The following is a 26,554-nucleotide window of genomic DNA, read 5'->3' on the forward strand; positions in this document are numbered from 1 at the left end:
CAGCTATGGAGAAGGAATGTTAAATGGATGTGTTGCTAGCCTTTTTGCTCCAGACTGCAATGATATACCTAGCAAACCTCAACTGAATGGAAATTGATGGGGGAAGGTGGGCTGGATGTTTTGTGAGTCTGTTATGGAACTACATAGAGCAAAACCCGTGAGACAGCCTTTTTGAGAATAAGAGTTCCATGGCACAATTCAATGAACTAATGTTCACTTCATCACTTACTGATATATTATTATTGGTTATGTTCATGCTTTATTGTTCAACTCCTAAAATTGAAGAGTATGGCTAGAGGCTAAAGAGGAAACAGCCTTACGGAAGAGAAGCAAATCTGGCCTATAATTTGTCTTGTAGCTTCAGTGGCTTTCCAATGGAATTTAAGTTGTACCTTGTCTCTGTCCTTGCAGATCTTGTCGGTCATGCTTTATTCTTCAAAAAAGGAGATAAACTCTATGGCTGAGCAGAAGGACTTAGAATTCAATGAGCGAGATCATGAAGAAGCAGTAAATGAGTCTGTTGACACTTCTGATGCTGAGCAGAATAGGCTTGACCCACTGGAAGGCTTGGATGAAACCACCAAAATATGCTTCCTGGTACTGTTTTTTAATGTACAGTAGATGGGGTAGGGACAATGCTTCAGTTGTTCTCAGAAGCACAGCATGTAAGCTTGTGTTGCACTGTGCATGTTGTTTGAAGTTCTCTTCAGACAACAAGGGATTGGTCCTCATCAAGGCAAAAGACAGACCTAAGAATACAAGCAGAAATTTGAGATTAGTGTTTCACTCGGGGGAGAAGGCTACTGGTATGTACAGTCATACAGTGTGTGACCCTGAAGTTATATTCCAATTCACCACCTCTGCTTCAATATTCAACTTCAGTTTGTCCCAAAATCCAAATAAAAATCCTATTAGAATGTTACAGTGGCAAAAATACAAGATCCAATTATGCCTGAATGATAATACTATCAATGATGTACTATCAGTTTCATGGACTCTAGTCAACCTTGAACAAATACAGAGTTAGCCTCCGAAGCGAATGTCCAAATGTAAAACTTTTTCTTGAACAAATCTATCTAATCTTTCAGGTAATACTAGGCTGATGTTTTTAGTATTTTTACTTCTTTGCTGTTTCCTGTGAAAGTAAATGTAATGAATTGACAGAAATTCAGCATTGACACTCCCACCCCCACCCTCCAGCCTTTGCAGGTAGATCTTATCCATCCAGCCAGTATAATGATTGTATGGGGTGAGGGCAGGGTATTTGTGTGTTGTGGAAGCCTAACAAAATAACTCAGATTCAAACGTTGGCTCTACCAATGCAATTCTTCCACAGTGGTTTTTAGGGGAAAAGGAAAAAAAAGTGAGTTGGATTTTTGGTGTTCACTGGCAATGAAACATCTGGTAAAAATAATATATTTGCAGTTATTGAAAAACAAACAAACAAGCCATAACCAAGAATCCAACAATTCAACCCTGAGCTACATTGTCTACTATTAGAAAGTATTTTCCTTCTTCTCACCTAATCAGAGTTAAACCTATTTTCAGATGACACATGATGCTCTTGATGCACCTCTGCATATTCTTCGAGCCATGTATGAATTGCATATGAAAAGGACAGATTCTTTCTTCCTAGAAGTTCAGAAGAGGTAAGAGAATTCCCGAACCCAACTTGGAGTGAAAATTTGTGTATCCATAGTGACTTTATTAATCAAGAATACCTAAAGAGGAAACTAACAGATGGCCAGGAGTTTATTTTTAACCATTGCAGGTATTTTGCAATGGGGCAGGAAGACTTCTTCTATTTCTAACTGAGCTGTTGATGATTTTGAGTAAGACGAGTACCATTTCAAAGAAGAGCTTTCTTGTAGGCCAGGTTTTAGTGAGGAGAACTATTTAGTGTGCAAGGAACATTCCATGGTCTTGCCCATTTACAAGCTGAAATGGCACAACCCCAGAGAGAGGCAGACCACTTCTGTAAGATACCTTTATGCTATAATCTTTTGATAAATCAGCCATTTCCAAGCTGTTATCCTTTCATTCTTGCTGTAAATCATGGTAGTTATAGCCCAACACATCCACAAACCTTCTTGACCTTGGAGACAGAGAGAGGATAAATTACTTGCAATCAGTTACCTTGTCTTTGAAAACATGCTTATATTGCAAATTAAAAGTGTAAGATATAAAAGATATTCTAAATTGCATGGAACATGGACAAGATATCTAGAAACAAAGAAAGCCACATGACCATATAACTGCTAATATAAAGAGCACTTGATGGGATGAAACACAGGGAAGTGGTTTTAAATGTAGAGATTGCTCAGCTCAAAGGTATTGTCTTTAAATTCTGACAGTAAAAATATTTGTGTGCATATTTTTAAAGATTTGATGGAGAAGTGCTTACCATGGATGAAAAGATTCGTACATTGGCTCAAAAATGGCAGCCCAGTAAGCGTTTACGCACAGAAGAGCAGAATTCCAAAGCCCTGGATACAGATATGATCATTGTGCCATGTTTGGTGAGTGTACTGTTTTATACAAAGCCTTTTTTTTTACTTTGTTCCATTTATGTAGTAATATCTAATACTTCCACCAAATGTGATCATTAACCATATTAGCCAAAACTGATTAGAATTGTAGTCTAAGCATCTGGAAGGACATGGGCATTGAAAAATACTTGTTGATTGGAATGTACACCAAACTAATATTGCTATTCTTCAAACATTCATTGGCATAGCTGTGAGATATTTGGAGAAGCAAAAATTTAATACATCTGAAGGATATTAAACTAGAAACACACAACAAGAAATACAACATATCTGCAAGTATCAAACCCTTACCTTCAGAATGTACTGTAGAATATTAGTGCATGTTTAAATTCTAGTCTCCATTTTGGAGAGCTTTACAAGTAGTCCTCAACAAGTAGTCCTCAACCTACGTCCAGTCATTTGGGTGTCAGGGATTAGCTGATTCAGCATGGTATATCAGTCAGGATTTTAGATGTGGACAAGCAAGACTTGAGTTCCACTCTCCACTTAATTATAAAGATCCGTCACAGTTTCTATTACTGACTATTACAAAAAAATAATAATCATACAATACATGGGCAGCATCCAAAAGCAGGGTAGATTTTGAAATGAGACAACTTTGCATCTACTGAGACACCCTTTTATGTTACAGTCCAAGCCTGCTCCCTGCAGCAAAGCCACTGAAGAATCCAACCCAGTGACCCAGAAACTCATCACCAACACAGAAAGTGACCTCCAACTTAGTTATGCCAAGCAACGCCGCACCAAAAGTTCTGTCCTCCTGCATAAGGAGTTGGACTCCAGAAGCAAGAAAACTGTGCGGGGTTATCTCTACCGAATCAATGAAGCTACTGCTGTCCTCTATGCCAGGCATGTGCTTGCTTTGTTGTTGGCTGAGTGGCCTGATGACATAGCAATAAGCGAGGAGATGTTAGATCTCAGTGGCCCAGCACACATGACGTATATCCTGGACATGCTGTTGCAGCTAGAGGAAAAACAGCTGTGTGAAAAGGTAATGACTTGTTTTAGTATATCCCTCTGATTTGGGAGCGAACCGTGAAAAGTAGCTTGACACGAGCAGCAAATCAGAACATCAGTCTGTCCTAACTCAATTGTTTTGTTTTGTTTTGACCAATTTTGTTTTTAATGTGCTAGAAGCCAATATTTTAGTCTACTGTTCCAAGTTGGATTTTAAGGAGGAGAAAAGTGAAACAATATTCCCATTTTCCCTCCTTCCACGTTTTTCCTTTCCATGTTGCCTGGTTGTCTCAGCTGCATAATTAGATTATTCAGGAAGATTGTTTGAAGTTCACGACAGAAGAGATCAGATGTAGAATGTAAGAAATTGTAAAACACTCATTTGGCATGTAGAAGATCATAGTTCAGTCTCAAATAAAGCAATCCTAGAATGCTTGAGAGTTTGGATAGCTGCTAGTCATCGTAAATGGAATTGGGCTAGGTCAGGGGTAGGCAACCTCGGCTCTTTTATGACTCATGGACTTCAACTCCCAGAATTCCTGAGTCAGCATAGCTAACTCAGGAATTCTGGGAGTTGAAGTCCATGAGTCATAAAAGAGCCAAGGTTGCCTACCCCTGGGCTAGGTGGACGATAGCTGCCTTATTTTCTCAGGGAGAAGGCGTGCTTCCTTTGAACATAAGTGATGTTACTGGAGCAGTCCACTAATACTAACAAAGAAAATTCCTTTAGATTATCAGCGTTTTGACCTGTAGAAATGTTCTTATCCATGTAGGGCTCTATAGTGCTCTAAATTTTGGCTTGTGACTTAAAAACCATCTCCTTCCTCCTAGTTTTCTTGCTTAAGTTGAAAAAAAAAGGTTTGAAATTGCTTCCTAGTCTTGTTAAGGATGATCTCTAATTAATCTTGTTCATACTTAAATCTGTGAATCCATTCCAAGTAGGAGAAATAGTGGATATCAAGCACACCTCTACCAGTAATCTAAGCATAAGTTCTTTTCTCACTTTTAAACGTCAGGGTCTTGGGCAAAAGCAGACAAGGGCCATCCAGGGTCTCTGTGTCTTCTATTACTTTACCTTTCTTGTTTCATTACTCATCACACCCACCTGTATTTTTATTGATACCAAACTTAACAGCACTTTAACCAACATTTATTTTGTGAATCGTTTTGTGTGGTCATTCCCTCCCCCTGATCCTTCCTACAGATTCTCCTGAAAGTGCTCTGTGGATGCAGTGGAACCATGCTTGCAAAGATGGCACTTACAGCCTGTCAGTTCATGGAGGAGCCTGGGATGGCGGTCCAAGTGCGCGAGTCCAAGCATCCTTACAACAATAATACAAACTTTGAGGTACTATGCTTAGTAGTCTTGACGCCAGGTGAGCAAAATGTCAGCCATGCTTGCATTGGCAGTTCCAAATGAAAAAGACCATCCATCTCATATTGTTCCATTTTATCAAAAGGGTGGCTATGGCCAACCCAATTAAATGCCTTACTGTGGACTAGGTACAAGACTTACCAAAGAAGAAATGGCAGACTGGCAAATGGCTGTCCAGTCTCTTCTTAAAAGGCAGTTCCGCAAAAAGTGAAGCTAATGACTTGAGTGAAATGAAGAGCTGGCAAGTAGCCCCGCTCTGATAAGTCCTCTCCAGACGAGGAGTGAACATGCGATTACTCACGAGTGCTGCAGACTGTTGTTCCTCACGAGGTGACTGTGAGAAAGCAGTCTCTGGCGGGTTTAGAGCTCTGGGTAATGAGGAAATGGCCATTTTGCTCAAACTCTGGTTGTCACCTTTGAAAGGACACTGGGTTTGCATGCTTCCTTTTCTAAACGCTTTCAGAAATTACTTATTCATTGCTTTTCAGCTAATTAAGAACTTTTGGATCAACAAGTTTTATAGCACCAGATGGGTTTCCTTTAATCCTTAGTGAAAGAAGTTTTAAATACAAGTTTAAGGATTTTTAAAAAAAATGCTTGGAATAAACAACAAAAGGATGATTAAAATTTTGATTTTAGAAAGCTACAAATGGATTAAGGGGCCAGATAAGATATTTCAATCTTTTATGTTTAAGGGGAGTTAAAGCGCGATAGAATTTAATATGTTTTTTTAGTTAGGTAGCATATTTTAGCTTAAGTTTGTAAAGTTAATACCCTGTATTCAGCTCTGGGAAGTCGGGGGGGGGGGAGGGTTAGGGAGGGCAAGGGGGAGGGCAGGGGGAGGGAGGGAGTTTATGTTATTAAAAAATGTATTTTAAAACTTTTCAATGAAAAAAAAAGATATTTCAATCTTGATTCGCAGTAAGATTTTGATATTGATTGTAAGGAGTCCTTCCCATTAGAAAATGTTTTTTTAAAAAATTCTTAAAAATATTTATATAATAAAATAAGATTTTAAAAATTAGACCAGAGGGAAGTAAAGATTACCATTAAAGGAGAAAAACATTTAAATTTGATTCTGACAAGATTGACAAGTAAATTTTAAAATGTCAGGCAACAAGAATGACATAGAAAAAGATGTTACATTGGACATACAAAAGAAAACCAGCTGATGTCTTAATAATTAAAAGGGATATACAAATAATAAATCAATAATGTCTTGGGGTAATTTTTTTAATATTGGATTTTAAATAAAGATTTATCAAAGCTTTGAAGAGTTTTGTGAGAAATGAGAAAAAATGAAAAGAAATCAAGTTCTGAGACATTCTTTAAAAGGTCTAAAGACCAAGACTGTTAGGAGTAAAAGCAAGGACTATAATAAAGTTGTTTTGATCAAGGGTTACCAGAAATAATAACAATGTTGTTTTTGGATTTTTGCCGACCTCCAGATAGAAATGATGAGGCTTTAAGGATTTGTTTATACGTAAGAGATGGAATATAGGTAGAGATCATTTGTGTTTTAAAAGAAGATGATACATTGCTAAAATTATTTGACGAAGATATCATAGCCACTTCCTTGATAAAAGGAAACAATATCAGATGAATTCACACATGGCCCTTGATGCATCTGTAAGGAAGGAGGGGTCTCAGGGGTCTGCCCTAGGCTCAGGCTTTTCAGCAAGGGGATAGAAGGGATGCTCATCAGATTTGCAGATGATTCAAAACTGGGAGAAGTTGCTAATCCCTCAGAAAACGGGTTTTAGGTTGTTGTTTTTTTTAGACTTGAACATTTATTTATTTTTATTCATTTTGTATGTCTTAAAATTTTATGCCCTCCATCTCCCCTTTCAAGATGACTCTAGACCAACGGTCCCCAACCTTTCCAGATTGGCGGACCAGCGGGGGGGGGGGGAGAGGGGATGGTTCTGTGTGAGTGGCAGGCACATGCATGAGTGTGTACAACTCCTGTTTGTACAAGTAAATCATTTAAGGGGAGAATCAGGAGGACTGTCTCTCAGAAAGGGGAGCAGGATAGCTGCTGAGGTTAAAAACAGCAGACGCAGAAATTCCTTGAAAGAACGGTGAAATAAATCACTTTATTTTATTTAAAAATGTTCGAAATGCTTAACCTTTAGCTTTTGGTGAGGTGGCTAGATAGGCCCATGCAACTTTATCTAGAGCCAAATGGTAGCTAGGCTGCATGTTCCTCTTCATAGACTAGGCAAGGATGCCTTCTGCAGCCTACCACTCATAACATTTTTTATTCTTGCATCAGAGGCATAAAACTATCAAACCTCCACAGTGATTTCCCCATTTTTTGAGGTCTAGGATTCCAGCAGGTTGTCTTTAGTCATTTTGGTTGATCGGCTTCTACCCATTTGGAATGAGACTGCGGAACACCACTAATATTCATACATTCTTTTATCCACAGGATAAAGTTCATATCCCTGGTGCTATCTACCTCTCAGTCAAATTTGACTCTCAGTGTAATACCGAAGAGGGATGTGATGAGTTGGTCATAGCCAGCAGCTGTGACTTCATCCACGATCGTCATACATTCAGTGGGCCTCCACACAAATGGACTGATTTTGAACTTCCAGGTAAACTACAAAAGATTTCTTCAGGAAATCAACTATCCCTTATTTTGAAGATCCGTGTCAGAAGTAACAGTGTAACAAAGTTGGAAGGGACCTTGGAGGTCTTCTAGTCCAACCCTCTGCTCAAGCAGGAGACCCTATACTATTTCAGGCAAGTGGCTGCCCAGTCTCTTCTTAAAAGCCTTCAGTGATGGCACCCACAATTTCTGGAGGCAAGCCGTTCCACTGGTTATCCCCGAAAGATGCTTTTCCACAAGGCAACTGGACTTCCTTGTTTTACTTTGAAGATGTTTCGCTTCTCACCCAAGAATCTTCTTCAGCTTCTTGGATGGAAGGATTTATACTCCTGCAGACAGCTGCTCATTTTCATTCATTAAAGCTACCTGGGGGCTTATCTGTGTCTTCAGGTCATCTGAGTAGTGCAAAGGGGTGTTTTTATTGTCTAAGCTGCGTAGAGTCGCTGAGAGCAAGTAGACGGCTATATAAATATTCTAAAACAAACAAATCTTGATTGTTAATTTTAAACCCATCATGATTAATTCCAATAAAAGAAGGAACTTTTTTTTTAAAAAAAACCTAAAGCAATTTTAGTACAAATTCGTATCATAACTACAAATAGTAAAAAAAAATAGTTAAAGAGGCAAGTCTCCCTCCTGCAGGTGTATGAAAGAAATAGGGAAGCCTTATCAAATGGGTCACTTCAGCCTGTATGAGAGAAACTTTCCTTCTTATTTGACAGGAGATACACTATACTACCGATTCACCACTGACATGAGCAATACCGAATGGGGTTACAAGTTTACAGTAACAGCTGGTCACCTGGGGAGATTCCAGACAGGTCAGTACTGCTTAGTACTGGAGCACTGTATTATTGCTTGGTGGGTATCTTTGTGTAGGGACACTAAATAATATAATAAATATGTACGTCGAGAACTTAAGAAGATCTAAGTCAGTCTCCTTCCATCAACACTTGAGAGTGACCCTCCAACACATCTAGATAGGGGAAGTCAGAGTGCTGCCCTGAATAAATAAAAATAATTGTACTATCTATCTTGATTGTACTATCTATCTTGATTATTTTAGCTTTATGAAACGGCTTTTCTAATCTCTTCAAGTATACTGTATGTTTTTCTTTAGCTGTGTTTACCAGCTTAGTTATGAACGTCTCTGCGGATAAGAATATAGGATTAATTAAAGAGAAGAATACAGAGACTTAAAAGAAGGCATAGGAAATGCAGTGTGCTTATATTGAATTTCAGGCTTTGAGATCTTGAAACAAATGCTGTCGGAGGAAAAGGCAATTCCTCATATTCCACTTGCTAAAGTTTGGGAGTGGCAGGTGGGCGTGGCCTGCAGACAAATTGGACACCAACGATTGAAAGCCATCCACTTGCTCCTGAAGATCATACAGTGCAGCAGTGAGAGGTACACGTTTTGATCCTACTTTTGCTTTTCTCGAGGGAGTTCCCAGCCCTTGTGTTTTTGCAGAAAATGCATAATCCACAGTACTACCGGATATCATGTCATCTTATGATTTTGAGGGCTATATATTTTCATTTTAACCCCTTTCTTTAAATTCTCAGTTGGAATTGAAAGTGTAAAAATGTTGACTTCTCTCAGTTCCAAATTGTAAATGGAAGAAATAGCTTTGGCTCACAAGTGGTTACTTAGCTTTTTTTTTCATGCTTCTTTCTTCATAAATATTGACCCGTTTGTTTTTCCAATGAATCCAGTGGTAAGTCCCTCCCAACCACTCTCAAGGTAGCACTTAAATTTCTTCTGCAGCCTCTACAGCAGGAGTGTCCAACTTGGCAACTTATAATTTATGGACGTCAGCTCCCAGAATTCCCCAGCCAGCATGGCTAGCTGGGGAATTCTGGAGGTTGAAGTGCACAAATCTTAAAGTTAGTAAGGGTGGACATCCCTGCTGTACATAAAGGGATATTCTCTTCTCCCAGTTGTCGATTTGCCTTGCTCCAGAGACAGTGCACAGCTGTGAATTTTATGGGCCATTCATGTGACCAGAACAGTCAGAACTTTCCCCCCTCTCTTTTGTTCCTTTTCCCTTTAACTTAATACAGGTGCCAAGATTAGCAGGCTCATGTAACTTACTCTCTCAGAGGATCTCTGCAGTGGCTGAGGCCAGGCATGGAGACTGGGCCCAGTGGTGCAGCAGTACTCCCCCTCATCTCTCTGTGGCATTCCTTTCTATGCTTCCCCAAGAGGAAAGAAGAAACGTTGCCTTGGGTTGCCAGCTGGCACAAGTCACAAGGGCTTTGTGGGCAGAGTGAAACATCACCAGCCCCCAGCTCAGCGGGCAAACACCATCCTGCCACTCTTGTAGGGGGATTCTTGCCTCCATCCTAAGGAGAGACTTAGGTTCACCATCTCAACTATCATCCGGTCAGATGCAGAACCAGCTGGCAAGGAAGTGCCATTCTCCTCAGATAAGGAACATGACCAGCAATTAGTTCCCAGGTCCACTAGGCTTAGTCAGTAAGCAGGTTTTTCACAACTGCTCGGGAACTTCTAGACATCAGCAGGCTTGAAAGACTCAAAATCATTTGGCCCTTCAGATCTCCCAAAGGTTCTGACCAGAAAAATAGGTAGGCACCTCAGGACTCCATCCCGATTTGCATCACTTGTGTGCGGTTTTCACATCTCAGTGCCTTATCCTTCTGCACCTTTTTTTCTTGCTTGGCATTCTAATGCTGGGGAAGGCACTCTACTTCTTTCAAGAAGAAATCTTGAGCCCTGTCTCCGTAACAAGTGGGCAGAAGATGCCTACTATCAATTGTCCCAGCTCCATTGTGGAAAATGAACATTTACATTGGACCTTTTTTAGTGTGGCTTTGTGTAAAACTAATACTTGGATTCCTAAGAACAACGGAGATAAAATGGCATTCAAAACAGTAACTTGAGAAATCGGTGTGCGTAGGTAAAACAGCGCTTAGCGGCCATGCCATTTACAGTGCACTATCTTCCATGCTAATTTTAACACACCTCTTTATTTTCAGAGACTGTGATCTCACTTTGCTGAAGCCGCTATGGCATCTTTTCAGCCACATGGAAAAAAACATGAAGCATGAAGTGACTAAGCCAGGGGTCCTTCTTCCACTCCACCGGGCACTCACTGAACTTTTCTTTGTTGCTGAGAGCAGAGTTAGTGTAAGTCATTTGCTTTTCTTTGTTTTGCAGACCACAGATGTATATTCCTATAGTTTGCTTATGAGCCTCACTTTTTCTGTTTGCAGGAACTTGGGTCTCTGCAGGATTACTTGCTTGCCTTAAATACGGAAGACCACCTCTACCACTGTACAGCCCAGGTAGGACGGCCTGCTCCTCTTTCTTCTAAAGCTCCTCCCCATATGGGTGGAGTCCCTTGAAGAGTTGAAACAGATTTGAAATGGGAACTGCGTGAAGTCCTCTGGAATGACTAAATTGGCATAAGGCCAATGAATCCAGAGACATTGCTCCAAAAATTAGCTCCAATCCCGTAGTAAGAAAAACCAAGTGTTTACTCTATTATGTTCTAAATCTGCTTTCTCTGAGTGGGGAAAACTGGCTTTGAAATTCGAATTAACATGCTAAATTGAACCTGATTAAAAACTTAACAGTCAGTGGCATTTCTCGATAGTAAATGTGATATGCTTTTAACCATCTTTCCGCTTTGTTTAATTGTTGGTTTGTTTGTTTAACAGGCCCTGAAAAACATTGCTGCTATTAGTCTTGCCATTAACTATCCCAACAAATCAACAAGTCCCTGGAATGTCTAGGAATGTCTTTTGCTGCTCAGAAGAACTTAGTTCTTGTCCAGAGGAACCTTTGGTGCAAGCGTTTTCGCTCGGTTCCCGAATCGGAGAAAGGCAGAGGCCTTTCCTGCTTCAGTGTATGTGCACTCTGCAGCCAGCCAACCTTCCTCCCCAACCTAGATCCTGTAAAAGCAAAAGCGCACATCTGGGCAAATGGGGAGAATTCCCTGGAGCATTTCCGGTGCCATATGCACTTCCTATCTCTGGAACAGTATTCACCCTCTGAATCTTGGAAGAAGAAAAAAAAGGCAGGGAAGAGGGGATGAAGTTCCCCCCAAAGAAAGAGAACTCAGGTCATCTTCTGGCAGTCATCGCATCTTCCGGTCATCCTGTGCATATCCTCTACCCAGAAGGCTAACGAGCGAATGAACTGGAATTAGCAAGTTGCAGCCTGTAAATGCCTGAATGAGGATGGAAGAAGCAAGATATTTAAGAGGGTTTTAGGCTACAGCATGGCGGAAAACTGAGTTGCTGCCTTACACCCTTTTTTTTTCTTTCGAGATGGGGGCTCCTTCCCTAGCAAGGGCCAGCTTCCAGGATCCAGATCAGTTCCTACAAATGAGCAAAAAGAAAGAATGTATTTTCTGAGAAGAGCAGGGTAGATTATCTGGGCATTTATGGAATGATAGTGTTGGGGTAGAGAACCAAGAAGCTGGCAGTTTTCCTTAAAAGCCGGTCTTTCACAGATAACTCCAAACTACTGAAGATGTCATACAGTAAAAAATTCCCATGGCCTGGAATTCACAGTATTTGCTCATAAGAAAGCAAAAGAAAGGATTTTTTTTCCAATAAGATCACATTGGGAAGAAGGTGGGTGGGAATGCAATGGGGTTTTTCCTCCCACAAGATCTTAGGAATACTGTGGTGTAGAGAAAGTGAACTCTTCATCCTGCTTTTCACAACAATAACCACAGAGCTCCTTCTGAACTGGGAAGACATAAGAAGATCTCAAACATGAAATATATAGGCTTTAATTTCTCACCTCAGGAGAGAAAGTAGCAATGCAGGGTAGGGGAGATTTTGTTGTTGTTTTTTGTCCTCTCCCAGGACAACTGCATGGAAAGCTAGGTGCTTCTGTGTGGAAACCATATATTGCCAGCTGTATATTTATATTATTATCAAGCTTGCCAGTCATCAGTTGTGCTTCAGTATGTCTTTCAGGATTTTCAGAATCCAGGGGAAAACGCACCTGGAGGATCTGAACATTGTGAAAGCAAATCAGTGTAGGGACACGCATCAAATATATTGCTCCTGCTGAAGCATTAAAAAAAACACCAGTGTTTTCTTTATAAAATGCCTTTTTAAAAAAATGGTTGATGTTTTGAAAGTGAAAGAAAGAGAGCCCATGTTTCTCAACCTTAGCAACTTTCAGAAGTGCAGACTTCAACTTCCAGAATCCCCCCCCCCCAGACAGAAAGGCTGGCTGAGGAATTCTGAGAGTTGAAGTCTGCACATCTTAAAAGTTGCTAAGGTTGCAAAAACCTCAGGCTAGATATAACTGCGGGAGATGATGCTGGGAACGCTGGGTGCTTGCATATTGGTCTTCATGATTGTGCCAAGGGGCTGGAGCTTTCCTGGCTTAAGCAATACTATAGGAAAAGTAGAGAGTGCTTGACTGTTTACAGTTTACAGTGGTAAATGTCAATCGATGTAGAAAAACCTCCAATTCTCTTCTCTCTCATCTCTTTTCAAGAACAGAAGCCATAACCAGCACAATCAGCTTTTGGCCAGGATGCATTCGCTCACACGATCAGATTTTCTATAAGGCATCAATCCTAGGAGATGATCCCTGTTGTAGCAAAGATACCTATTGTCTTCCGAGCTGTATGTTGAGACAAGCTATGGATCACATGCAGCCAGATGGGAAGCATTTTCTGAAGGCCATTTCAATGATAGTTGTATCCAAAGAGGCCAGAAATCCATTTGGAGAGCAATGTTGCTCCTGTTAAAAAAAAAGAAGAAGTCCCATCACAATTTTTAAAAGGCAGGATCTTTTGATGGATAGTTTGTTGAAAGGGAAAAGGAACTCATGACAACTGGAGTCTTGGCTTATTTTTCACTCTCCTCCAAAACAAAATTGCAAATCTTATTCATGGGATGTGGCATGACCCCGAGACCTGTAATCAACAGTGTCATGGTTTCAATCCCTCCTGTTTCTGTTTGACTTACGATGTGTCCCTTTCTACATAATCATATAAATATTGAAAGGAAAGTAACTGTTACCTTGCTTATTGCTTTTCCTATGACCAATAAGAATTTTGAAGCTAGAAAAGATTGAAACCATCTTTTGTTTTAACCTCTGTACAAGGAATTTACTGGGTCACCGCTGAGCATGAACATCAATCATTGCCTTACATTGATTGCTCTCTTCATTTCTTATTTTTCTCACAGGGAAGAATTATGGCCTTTGTTTTAGCTAGCGTTAAAGATGCACATTATACATTGAATTAAGACAGTTAACAAACATTGCAGTTAATATCTGTAGTAGTTTCAGATGAATGCAAAATCTGAGATTTGAAGGGTGAATGTGGAGAAGAAAACAAAATGTGCCTACAAGTGATTATTGTGAATCTTAAATTGTATCCAACATATCAAGAGACTATTACCATCCTAATGCAACTTTATTTTCCCAACATAAAACTTAAATGTTAGCAGTGGGGGGGGGAGGAGGGATTCAGAAAAAAATATTTTGGTTGGGGGAGGATAGTCTGTTTTGATTTAACATTATTAAAATCAACTTCTTAGATTTACTCCTGTTTGGCTTAATATGTATTTAAAAAGAAGTTATAAATGCGATGAATATATACAAATGAAGAGATATATTGTAAAAAATTATATTAAAAATGGAAGTACCCAAATATGTGACTGATCATTATGTAAACGTATTTGTTGACAATCAACAAAAGTGTTTGAATTGTAGGAATTCCAAATAAATGTTTTTGGACTACCAGACCTTTGAGTATAGCATCCTTCTCCAAACTGAGGCCTTCTGGGTGTGTTGAATTGGCTCCTATCATCCCCATCCAGTGTGATGGGAAGGATATCTCAACATATTTGGAGGGCATCAGGATTGGAAAGGTTGGTCTATAGATAACTGCTTTATTCACTCATTCTCCTCCAGCATTGGCAGATTCTGTCCTTGTCCTATTGATTGTGCTCCCCCATTTCATTGCCCCCCCCCAGTGTGTTAGGAATGGAATCCCATCCAGAATTTCCAGCTACTTGTAGGTTGGCTGGCTGGGGAATTCTGGGCGTTGAAGTCCATACCATCTGAAGGCTGCCAAGGTTGAGAAACACTGCTAAAAGATGATCAACCAGGGCACTTTTCCACTTTCCATATACATTCTTTGTATAGTATGAAACAGGCTGATGGTCACTTCTGCGGCTTTGGTTGGCAGACAAGGTTTGTGAATGGTTTTTGATTGCTTTCCCACCTGATGTCCTGCTATGCCACCTCATCATGGTTGGAGGGAAGGGCTTCCTGGGAGAGAGAAACAAAGAACATTGTGAAGGTATTCCAAAAATACAGTGTCTCATTCCAGCAGGATCACCCAAAGCACGAAGGTGATTTCAACTGCCCAGTTAAAGCAAGTAGGCACATATATCTGACATCAGTATTATAGGAAGATGCCTGAAAGCAAGTGACCACTTTAGTAACAAGAGCAAAGAGTCATACTGTGTGGGGGGAAAGCAACGATAAACTATTCCTGCACTTTACCAAGAATGGCAGATTGGCAGACAATATAAAGTGGTTGACAAATAATGCCAGATGATAAGACTTCTCAGGTCATATGGCAGTATTACTACTGAGGAAGAACTGAGAATCTTTCGGTGTACTAGCGAACGATGCAGCTATATTAATGTCTACCTTGTGATGTTGCCATACAAGAAAAAAAAAGCTGCAGACTTATGTGGGAACATAGAAATTTAGAACAATGAATATGGGAAGTCACAACACATTGAAAGATTAAAGGAATCAACTAGACAGTAATGTCTTGGGTGTCAGTAAATTGAAATTGAAATTCCCCAGCCAGAATTCCCCAGAATTGGAAACTTTCAGTGGATCATACTGTTTTACTTGTTGGAACATGGAAACAAGAAGTGTTGTTTTTCATACAGCAAAAGCAGTACTTGGATGCAATGCAGTCAGCAGATAACATCAATTAGATTTCACAGTCAATACAGCATTTCTCAACCTTGTGAACTTTTAAGATGAGTGGAATTCAATTCCCGGAATTCTCCAACCAGCATGGGTGGGGGGAGAATTCTGGGACTTAAAAGACACACATCATAAAGTTCACAAGGTTGAGAAACCCTGCTTTAATAGGATGGTTATCCAAGTTTGTGCTTCAACTGATGCAGAAGAGGAGGCTGACAAATTTCATATTCCAAGTTTAATCTAAAAATTTTAGTCTTAAGCAATGCAAGCAGGACGTGCAGTGGTAGTTGGAAACTGGAATGCTGAAGTAGGACGATATGGCCTAAGTAACAGCAATCCAATAATTTCTTCATTACTGTTCTGATGAACATTTTTCAAACAACATGGACATCCCCAGATGAAGGACACAGAATTAGATTGACTATATTATTGATACAAGGATTTGGAAGTGCTCAGTTAATTGGGCTGACTGTGGAATGGATTGTGAACTGCGCATATGCAAACGAGAAGCTGAAGAACAAAGGCTGTGAGTTACCACAATAAGACCTTGAGCATGTGTTCACCCATTTTCAAAGAGAAACTGAATCACTTTGAAATCCTGATCCTCACTGATAGGGAACCAGGTAGGAAAAACCGTTTGCCAAAGATCAAGAAAAAGAAAAGTTGGATATCAGAACAAACAGTGGAAAGTGCAAAGAGGAGAAGCCAAAGCTAAGAAAGATAAAGATCTCAGGAAGGAACCTAACAAAAAGAATTTCAGAGAACTGGAGACAAGAAAAAGTATTATAATTAAATCGTAAAGATTTCAAAAATTAAAAACAAACAGAAAAACAAGGAGAGTTTTCCAAAACATCTCCAAACTCAGAATCACAGAATCATAAGGCTGGAAGGGAAATCTTCGGGTGTCGCGTTGAGCGACCGATCAGGGTTCCGGCCTCAACTCTTAGAGCCCCGTAGCAGGGGTGAGAATTTAGAGGGACCCTCGCAAGGGTGAACACCTTGAATATGGAAGGATTTTGCCCTTTGCCACCGACCCAGTGTGCCGGACGTTCCAACGGTCACACTTGGGAACTGCGATAGCGCAGGAACAGAATCCTAGGACAAACTGAGGCACCAACACAAGTTTGTTCAAGGTGAGAGAGCACAGAGTGCCCGGGGTGGATGGTGTTGCCCCCGAACAGCTTTGCACAGCACTCTTTTATTGAGCAGTTTCATCAGGGAGGGGGAAGTACACTCATGAGGGAGCAACATATAGAAGGTCATAGGAAAACATAACTCATTGCATACAACTGCTAATGAAGAGGGCAAAGGTCATCACAGGAAACAATAAAGCATAGCTTATCGTATACAAATGCCAACAGAGAAGACAAGGGTTATTACAGGAAGGCATAACTTGAAAGGCATAACTTGAAGCAAGGACAATTACAAGAGACATTATCACAGGAAGGCATAACTTGTATCACAGGAAGGCATAACTTGGAAGGCATAACTTGAAGCAAGGACAATTACAAAAGACAAGTCTTGTTATATACAATTGTAAATGAAGCAGGAGACAAAGGTCACTGGAGACAGGAATGCAGAAGGCAAAAAGGTCTTTTGGGAGTCTAGGATAACTACATTCGGGTCCAACCCCTTACCTAAGGCAGGAGTCTTTATACCATCCCTGACAAATGATTGGACAATATTTTCTTGAAAACCTCCAGCAATGGAGCACCAGTAATATCAGTAACCTGTACTATGCTGAGGACATTACTTGGATTAACTGAAAAAGTAAATGATCTTCAAACCCTAGTAATGAAAATTGACAGGAACAGTGAGAAAATAGAGCTACATGTAAGTATGAAGATAATCAAATTAATAATAATAGGTAAAGCCTTAGAAATGGTGCTCTCTGAGCTCGCTTGTTTACTTGAAAATGTTTCATTATCCAAACTAGGTAACATCAGATTAGCACTGATGATGTTACCTAATTTGGATAAATGAAACATCTGCAACAAAACAAGCAAGCTCACAGAGCACAAAGGACCCCTCATTTCAACCCTGAGCTACAAATATTCTCCTTTATTAAAAGCCTTAGGAATGAGAATAAAATTAGCAGTAGATAGTCTCTGTTCTTTAGGATTAACCATCAACAGCAATCAAGAAATATCTGCCAGGGAAACATTTGGCAGGGTAGCAGTTGAAGGCTTTGGAAAAGATATTTAGACATTATGGACTTTCTGTACCCACAAAGATGAGAATCAGAACCAATGCAGGCAATGGGTTTCCCTTGACCCACTAAGGAAGTAAACATTCAACTTTGAAGAAGCAGGATAACAAGATTGATACTTCTAAATTTTGGTCTTGGAGAAAGCTCTTGAGAAGATCATGGAAAATCAAGAAAACAAACTAGTGGATCATCAAATGAATCGACCCAGAATTCACACTTGAGGCACAGATGACCAGACTCAAATTATTGTATTTTGGATATGTTATGTGAAAACCTAGCTTTCCTGAAAGACTGTGATGCTGAAAAAGGTAGAAGTAAAGAGGTGGAGGATCAGCAGCAACATGAATGGCTTCAGTTACAGTGGTTACAATGATTTTCATCATTGGAAAATCCAAAAGAGCAGACAGGAGACAGATCATCCTGTAAAAGGTCTGTGCAGCTATTAAGACACAGCATCAACTTGAATGTCCATAATCAATTGGCCTGCTTCCCAGCCTATTTCTCATTCAGTGGCTCAATTAATAGATTTGACACTCATGACATAGTGTCCCTCCCAGGGACTTACAGCCTAATAACAGATGAAATCTAGAAAGGTGGAGGGGAAAAAATAAGCAGTAGACTGTTCAATTATAAGTGACACAATTTGTTACAGAGGATAATGGGCTCTTAGCAGGAGCTCACAACATTTATGGAGTTAAGAAGTTGCCTTCAAAGTTGAACAAAATGTCCCCAAATGAAATTGAAGCAGCAATGTATAGTTAAATTGATTACTCCTCGTTTAGTCACATAATTTCTTAGCAACCTTTGGAGAGAGGGGGTTGCATCCAATGCTTTCAAGGTCTACATGCAGCCTGGAGACATCAGTGTGTATTGTAAGCTTTGAGAAAAGTCCAAAAAGTCTGTTGCATGGAATTTAATTTTGGCCAGTTTTCAGGCCTTGAAGTCTTCTTTTTCTTCTTCTTTACTTTCTTTTTTATCATTTTGGGTGTTGAGGGAGATACAAAGTTCTGGTCTCTTGCTCTTCTGGCGGCCTCAACCATTGTTAATTGATGTTGTTGTAGCATGACTTTGATGTTGTTTCTCCATCTTTTGGGTTTGCCTCATGTTCTTTGACATTTGCCTCTTTTTGTACATGCCTTGTATGGTATAGAATCCCATGACACCCTCTCCAGGTGAACAAACCATTTTATTTGCTGTTTGTGTATGTAATTTTAGATCGGTTCTATGCCAATTTTTTCTCTAATGCTCTCATTTCTGATTTTATCTCTTCTGGTCATTCCAGCAAACGTCTGATTTCTGCGGTGACTAACTTTTATTTATGTTTGGTTGTAAGTGTTTGGCACTAGTAACCTAGCCTTTGAGACCTCACCTTAACCACAGTTAGTTTAGGAGACAGCTCTAGAACAGGAGGGCAACCTTGTTCTGTTGTGCTTTGCAATCCTACATAGCCTCATTACCAAAGGTGGATGGAGGTGAAGCAAGTGCTAGGAAGGCCTTTACACACCGAGTATCTTCTTTGTTATCTATGAATGGGGTGGGTGGGGGAATGAGGTGGACATTTCCTGATCAGGCAGTTAAAAATATACAAAAGGCTGGCTTTGAAGATTAGCCCTAGATTAGGGTTTCTTACTTGGCGGTTCTGAGCCAGTTTAGTCTAGTGGTGAAGGCACCAGACTAGAAACCAGGAGTCCATGAATTCTAGTCCTGCCTTAGGCACCAAAAGCTGGCTGGGTGACTTTAGACCAGTCACCCACTGTCAGCTCAACCCACTTCAGAGGGTTGTTGTTGCAGGGGAAACAACAGGGGGAAGGAGAACTAGATATGTTGACTGCCTTGAGTTACTTATAAAAACAATAAAGGCAGGATATAAATTTAAAAAATAAATAAAAATATGTTTAAATGTCTAAAAACAAAGTTTCTCCCCCTGTTCCCCACTATCCAGTTCTCTTTCATTTTATCTTGATTCTCCATTTCTCTTTCCATTGCAGGGTCTCCATCCTTTATTTATTTATTTATTTATTTATTTATTTATTTATTTATTTATTTATTTATTTATTTATTTATTTATTTATTTATTTATTTAGTAGGAGTAAGTGAATGTCCCCCCCCTTTTTTAAAAAATCTACTAGAAGGTGGAAGGGAATTGCATTAGAGGGCAAAATAGCTGGTAGATGTTGGTAGAGGATCATTTTATCGAAGTCATTGGCTATACTGTGTCCATTTTAATCGGGCCTTTTTGAGGAAAAGGAGATCATGGCTCTGCCAATTCTGGACTGGCTTCCAGCAGATATGTATTTGTATCTGTACACACACACACACACGGCAGAAGTCTTTGTAGGAGGAGAGACGGATCAGTCTACAGTAGCCAAAATTCAGAAGGATCTTTGCAGGTGAACACATTTTATCACAAGGCAGATGCTTTCATAAACTGGAAAAGTGGTCGCAGGCTCCTGAATTACTGAGGAGGTGAAATCTCCAGAGGCGTTGTTGCAATCTCAGTGGGTTAGGACGCTGAGCTTGTCGATCAGAAGGTCGGCAGTTTGGCGGGTCGAATCCCGAGTGCCGCGTAGCAGAGTGAGTGCCTGTTACTCGTCCCAGCTTCTGCCAACCTAGCAGTTCGAAAGCACATAAAAATGCAAGTAGAAAAATAGGGACCACTACGGTGGGAAGGTAACAACGTTTTGTGCACCTTTGGTGTCTAGTCATGCCGGCCACATGACCACGGAGACGTCCTCGAACAAGCGCTGGCTCTTCGGCTTTGAAACGGAGATGAGCACCGGCCCCTAGAGTCGGAAACGACTAGCACACATGTGCGGGGGAACCTTTACCTTTACCTTACAGGGGCCAGGGGCTGGGCTGGGTATGGCACAAGGTTTTGTGTGATTCTTCTTTGTGTGTATTCTTCTTTGGTTGATGGGGACTATTTTAAATTCAGATTGGTTTCCCTTTCAAGGAAATAGAGTTATTTCTTTTCCTCTTTGTCCGGCAGGCTGCCAAGGAAGGGACAGATTGTTCTTCCTACGTTTCTTCCCAGAAGTCTAAACTGATGGCTTAAAAAGCACTTTCAAAATGAGGCTGAGGGCTGTGTGGCATTAAGCCAAAGGCTGTTCTTGCTATGCTTACCTTAAATGGACTAAAGACCTTGTTCCTTGAGGCCTTCTTTCATTTAATTCAATTTGAAAGGGGTAAGAATGAAACTGGCTATGCAAAAGTAAATATTTAGCAGTAAATAAATGTATGATTCATCAAATTAGCTTTCCTGCAAGAAGCCCAAAGTGGCTCAGATGTTTTTTCTTCACCGCATTCTCGGAAAGAGTGACCGACTGACCCAAGGTCAGCAACAAGCAGTGAGGCTTAGGGGTGGTTTGAGCCAAATCCAATTATTGGCTCCAGCCTTTAAGACATAGCCAGGTTGGGATTATTTCTGTTTATATCTAGTATTATCTTCCCTAACTCAAAGAAAAGAAGCAGGAATTCACATCGTCTTACACAGTAGAGATGCCAAAAAATGAACTGGGGGCTTTTTACATATCTCATTTCCTCACTTCTTCAGAACCTGTTAACTGTCTGGGTATGCCCTGCAAACAAGCCCAACATCCTCTAGGACCGTGGTGGCAAACCTGTGGCATGCATGCCACAGGCGGCACACAGAGCCCTCTCTGTGGGCACGCGCACCCTCGCCCCAGTCATAGGCCTTCACCTGGTTTTTATAAAACCTTTTCGCTTTAGGCCAGACATGTCAAACACAAGGCCCGGGGGCCAGATCCGGCCCGCGAAGTGGTTTCATGTGGCCCCCAAAGCCATCCTGGAAACAGTGAGGGAACGGTCCCTGCTGCCTTGGCCCTGGCCCAGAGACCCTCCTTCTGCCAGAGACCCCCAGATCTGTCCCACTCCTGCCCAGGCCCCCATAGGCACCCTTGATGCCAATGATGTAGAGCTGGCCATGCCCACCCAGTAGGCCATACGCACTCCAGCTGCGCCCACCCAGTAGGTCGCGCCCACCCTGGCCATACCCACCCGGCCCCCCGAGGGCAACCACAATGCTGATGTGGCCCTCAATGAAATTGAGTTTGACACCCCTGCTTTAGGCTTCCAGAGCCATGTGAAAAAAAAAGGTTCAATCAATCAACCAATTTCAACTTCTCGCGGGGCAAAAAAAGATCTCACAAAGTTGGAATTGATTGATTGACTTTTAAGTCCCACCCAGTCTGCCGTTACCACCAAAGCCATGCCCCCTAATAGGGCACACCCACCCAATTGGCCACGCCCACCCAGTGTGCCCTGCCCACCCGGCACCCGACGCTACATACGTGGGTTTTGGGTTGCAGTTTGGGCACTCGGTCTCTAAAAGGTTAGCCATCACTGCTCTAGGAGGTCCTCCATGAAATCTTCCTAGCCTGCAGTGAAGGGAAAAGAATTAAGACGAAGGGAAAGGAATTCAGACCCGGGTCGATAGAGTTGTCCTGAACCAGCAGGGCAGCCTTGTCTCCAAAAGAACTCTGGAGAGTACACTGCCCGCTGAACTTTTATTCACCTCTAATATTACAAAGATTACATCAGTCTCTCACAACCAGGATACACAGAAATAATTGGATACTCAGGTGCTTATGAGATCACACAAAAACAAGATAGCATAAGATGCATGTGAAGTCTTTATCATAGCATTTCCCAAACCTCCCACATGCCAGGCCCCCCTCCTAGCCAGGAGAGTGTGCCCTCACTGAAGCTACAGAGAGGCCCAACTAGGAAAGCACGGAAAGGCTGAAAGGTCAAAAGCCAAATTCTTGGGAGACCAAATTCTGGCCGTTCCCACATGTCCCCTTTTTTTGTGTAATGACAGAAGCAGAATGTTTGAGATAAGCTTGCATAACATGTAAATCTTTGGCATTGAAGGTAGAGGTGTGAGATCGTTTAACAAAAAGCGAACGGCACAATGCCAGCAAAGAAGGAATACATTGGATACAGCAACACAAACTAATCAATATAACTATAGTTAAAATACCATAAACAAATAAATGCTTAAGCCAAGCAAAATCCGGTAGCCAAGATGTAAGCCACTGCCAAATACCCCATCCTTTATCCTGACGAATTTGGTGAACTAATGTGTGCAAAGCAGATATATGGTTACGAATGGCATTGGAATTATCAGTTATATTAAAACAGCACATTTCTTCCACTGCTTCACACCCTGTATTATGTAAAAGCATAAGATAATCTATAGCAGCTCTATTTTCTAAAATAGCATGGCGTAACTCCTTCTGTTCATCATTTAACTGTGCAATAGCAGAGGAAGTATGGTTCAAGGCTTTAGCTACAAGACATGCAAGAGAATTAATATTTCTGCTATTTCTAGCAGCCAAAGCACGAGGAACAAACAAAGCCAGGGCTAAAATTTCCTCCTTGTTGAAAAGACGTGTGGAAGAGTCACAGGTGGAGTCTAACTCATCGTCACTGTACGCACGCCTTTTACGATAGACCGGAGATGCTTGCCTGATGGTTTTACTGTCAGGCATGATGAGCGCTAGACGGCTCAAACAACAAAAGGTTGGACTGGACAGATTGGCCGGAATATAATTAAACGTTCTCTGTCCACATGAAAAAAAACCATCCACTGGGAAGAGGAATGTGACCTAAAGTGAAGGATACATTAACAATCTGAACACAATTAGTTAAAGCTGAATTACCAAAATAATAACAGTTATGGGTACAATTAATGATTCTAGCACAAGTGATATTCTCGTGGTGAATAACATTTGGAGTAATAATAGAAAAAGCATTCTTCTTAAGTTTATAAGTGGGAGAGCCCCAAGAATACATAGTATCATAAGTAGTAGATATATTAAAATTGGCAAAAAGAGTATAATTTTGAATAACAGTAGCTGGAGCACAGACAGGAACAATGCAAGAGCTAGTGACTTCATGAGCAGAGGCAGACATTTTTAAGCAAAAATTACTCTGACCAGAAATATTGGCCAGTTGCAGCTACAAATTGAATTGTCCTCTATCTGCTAAATCTTCATGAATTTCTACAGATGAAAAAATAAAAATCAAAAAACACAGCAACAGTCCAAGTGCTGAATTGGTGTTAAGTTGAGCGTGATAAATGCCGACAGGAATCCTGCTGGCCGCGAAGGTCTTTTACGCCTTCGTGGTATTTCATCCACCGGGTTCAGGTTCAATGTCAGAGCTGGATTGAACTCTGGGAGTGGACTGCTCAGCTTCTGGTGCCAGCTCATGTTTGGCTCGGAATGGCTTCACACATCTGGCAGGCACCCGCACCGGTCCTGTGGGAGTAAGAATAGATGCAAAACCCCTTCCCCAAGTAATCAATTCATCTGGTCCCTTCCAGGTTGGCTCGGGCAGCTCCTTATATAGCACTTGTGGTCGCTCCAGGGGAAGCTCTTTCCTAAAATGTCTCTCTGCAGGAATATAAGCTTGATTAGTGATAGTTAAATGATTCAAAGTAAATAGCAATACTGGAATCAAGGATTTAAGATCTGAGGGAGTAATTCCCCTTTCTTTAAAATGTTTAAACAACAAAGCTTTAAATGTACGATGTGCACGTTCCACTATAGCTTGGCCTGAGCTATTGTATGGAATGCCATGTCGGAGAGAAATATCCCAAGTTCTGCAAAATTGAGAAAAAGCATTAGAAGTATACGTAAGAGCGTTGTCAGTCTTTAAAACAAGTGGTCGTCCCATGACAGCCATGGCAGCGAGAAGGTGCTGAATAACAGGAGAGGCAGTTTCGCTGCGAAGGGGGGTAACCCACACATCTGTTCCTCTTGGATTAACAGCATCAAAGGGAAAAGAGAGGGGGGAAGAGGAGCAAGGAGGACAGGCTGAGATAATATCACAAGCCTGAGAAAGTGGAATGTTAAAGGTAGCACGAAGAGATTTAGCATTCTGATGAAAAAAGGAATGGCTAGTTAAAGGGTCAGTAAAAAGTGGAGCCACCTTAAGAGAATGTAAAGCAGCGTCTGCTCTGTGGTTGCCATCAGAAATAGTATCAGAAAAACCTGTATGAGAGCGAATGTGAGCAACAAAAAATGGAATAGTTCGGTCACGCAAAAGAGTTTGAAAAGTAAGGAATAAAGAAAGCAAATTACGATCTAAAAGTGGAGACAAATAAGCAAATGCCATATGATTAAAAAGATTATAAATATATTGTGAGTCTACAATAAGATTAAAGGGAATTGAATCATGCAATTGAAAGGCTAAAATCACTGCAGAAAGTTCAGCACGCTGGGCTGAGGTTTGAGAAGCTGTGAACTTAGCTTGCCACTTGCCATCAACTTGCCAAACAACCACCTCACGGGTATGAGATCCATCTGTAAATAATGTAATAGCATTAGGAAGAGGGGTAAAAACCTGTGCAGATTGAAAAACAAAAGGCAATTCCTGTAATAAAGTCAAACGTTGGTCCTTGGGGGGGTTAAACAATACAGCTCCCACATAATCTACAAAAGCAATTGCGTAAGCATTAGACATTAGCAGAAAGAAATTATGCTGATCCTTGGTGCAAGGCAAGTGAAAGACTAAAGGATGAAAGCCAGAATATAACATCTCAATGGGAAATACATTTTTAGCTGGTGTGTGTGGCAAATACAACCATTCTACAATGCAGATAGATTTAAGCGTTTCAGGAAAAAATAAGATAGCAGTTGGCTGCAAAGGAGTATGAAAAAGGGCTGCTGACATTAATCCTAAAACAGGGGCTCTGTTAACCATAACTTTGCGAAGGGCAGAATTGATTTGATGAAGGCAATGCCGCATTGCCAGGGAGACTGGAATCTGCGCGTCAGGGGTTAAATGACCTTGCAAAGCAATAAAAAGTGGACGCAACAAAGCAGTAGTTAACCCTAAAAATGGTCTAGCCCAATTAAGATGACCCAAAAATTTTTGCAATTGTACCAGAGTGAAATGAGATGGAATGCGCAGAGCTGGAACAAAAGGAGAAAAAGAAGATTGAAGCATCCGAAGACCTAAATATAAAAAAGGAGGTTTATTTTGAACCTTCTCAGGGGCAATGACAAGTCCCGATTTAGCCAAGATTTCCTGTAAGGTTAATAAGCAGTCAACAAGTAAAGGCTTTCCAGTTAGCAAGTTATCATCCATAAAATGGTAAGCAAAGCATTTTTTGTCTTTGGCTGGATGAAATACAGCTGCAAGAGCTGTGGCCAAAGGTTCTGTCTTAGGAGATTCAGTTTCAATGTTCTGACACAAATCAATCATCGGAGCAATAGTTGTCTCAGGTTTGGAATCAATTGCTTTCAGGGCTGTTTTGCAGTTCTGATTAATATTTTCAAATGCCAATTGTTCCATCAGAACGTCAGCAGCAGCAGCTTCATTTTTAGCCTTCTCAGGGAGAAGCTCTTGGGTGAAACTGCTTTGCAACCCATTTTCTGTAACACTTCCTTGCAGCTCTTTGTGAACTGCAGATGGAACAGACTCATGGACTTGCTGATTTTGAGCATTTTGGACCACGGGGCAGACAGCCATTAATGGCAATGCCTCCTGGACGTCCTCTGAAGTTTCAGAGACCAATGCAGACTGTACCATTTGCTGAATAGCAGTCTGTGCTTGAGGCTGAGGAGAGTCTGAATTTTGCTGACTCTCAGAGCTCCACTGCCGAGAAGAATTAGTATGAGACAGTGGTGGCTGAGGGTCTGGGGGATACAGAATTGGTGCCTCAGGAATTATTAATTTTGGAGGGTACAAGATTGGTGCCTCAGGAATTATTAATTTTGGAGGGTACAAGAGAGGATTGGACCACTCAACAATAGCTTTACCACAAAGTTGCCAAGTGTGCAGTACTGATATTGGAGTGGTTGCAGCCCGATGCAAATTTTTCCCAATTTCTTGCCAATCTTTGGGATTAAGAGATCCATCTGCA

The 26,554-nt window shown here is 40.9% G+C and overlaps 1 protein-coding gene across 1 annotated transcript in view; it reads left to right on the plus strand.

Moving 5' to 3' along the window:
• Positions 1-14,240, plus strand: part of ZZEF1 (zinc finger ZZ-type and EF-hand domain containing 1) — an 84,822-nt gene extending 70,582 nt beyond the window's left edge. The window contains exons 45-55 of the mRNA XM_081344838.1: positions 412-597; positions 1,549-1,649; positions 2,384-2,519; positions 3,181-3,540; positions 4,711-4,854; positions 7,313-7,481; positions 8,218-8,316; positions 8,738-8,903; positions 10,496-10,646; positions 10,733-10,804; positions 11,180-14,240. Of these exons, the coding sequence (XP_081200964.1) occupies positions 412-597; positions 1,549-1,649; positions 2,384-2,519; positions 3,181-3,540; positions 4,711-4,854; positions 7,313-7,481; positions 8,218-8,316; positions 8,738-8,903; positions 10,496-10,646; positions 10,733-10,804; positions 11,180-11,254 (1,659 nt within the window). The 3' untranslated portion in view covers positions 11,255-14,240. The remainder of the gene's footprint in view (positions 1-411; positions 598-1,548; positions 1,650-2,383; positions 2,520-3,180; positions 3,541-4,710; positions 4,855-7,312; positions 7,482-8,217; positions 8,317-8,737; positions 8,904-10,495; positions 10,647-10,732; positions 10,805-11,179) is intronic.
• The last annotated feature ends 12,314 nt before the right edge of the window (positions 14,241-26,554 follow it).

This window comes from Vipera berus (assembly GCF_964194415.1).
Source record: "Vipera berus genome assembly, chromosome: 1".
Taxonomy (NCBI): Eukaryota; Metazoa; Chordata; class Lepidosauria; order Squamata; family Viperidae; genus Vipera; species Vipera berus.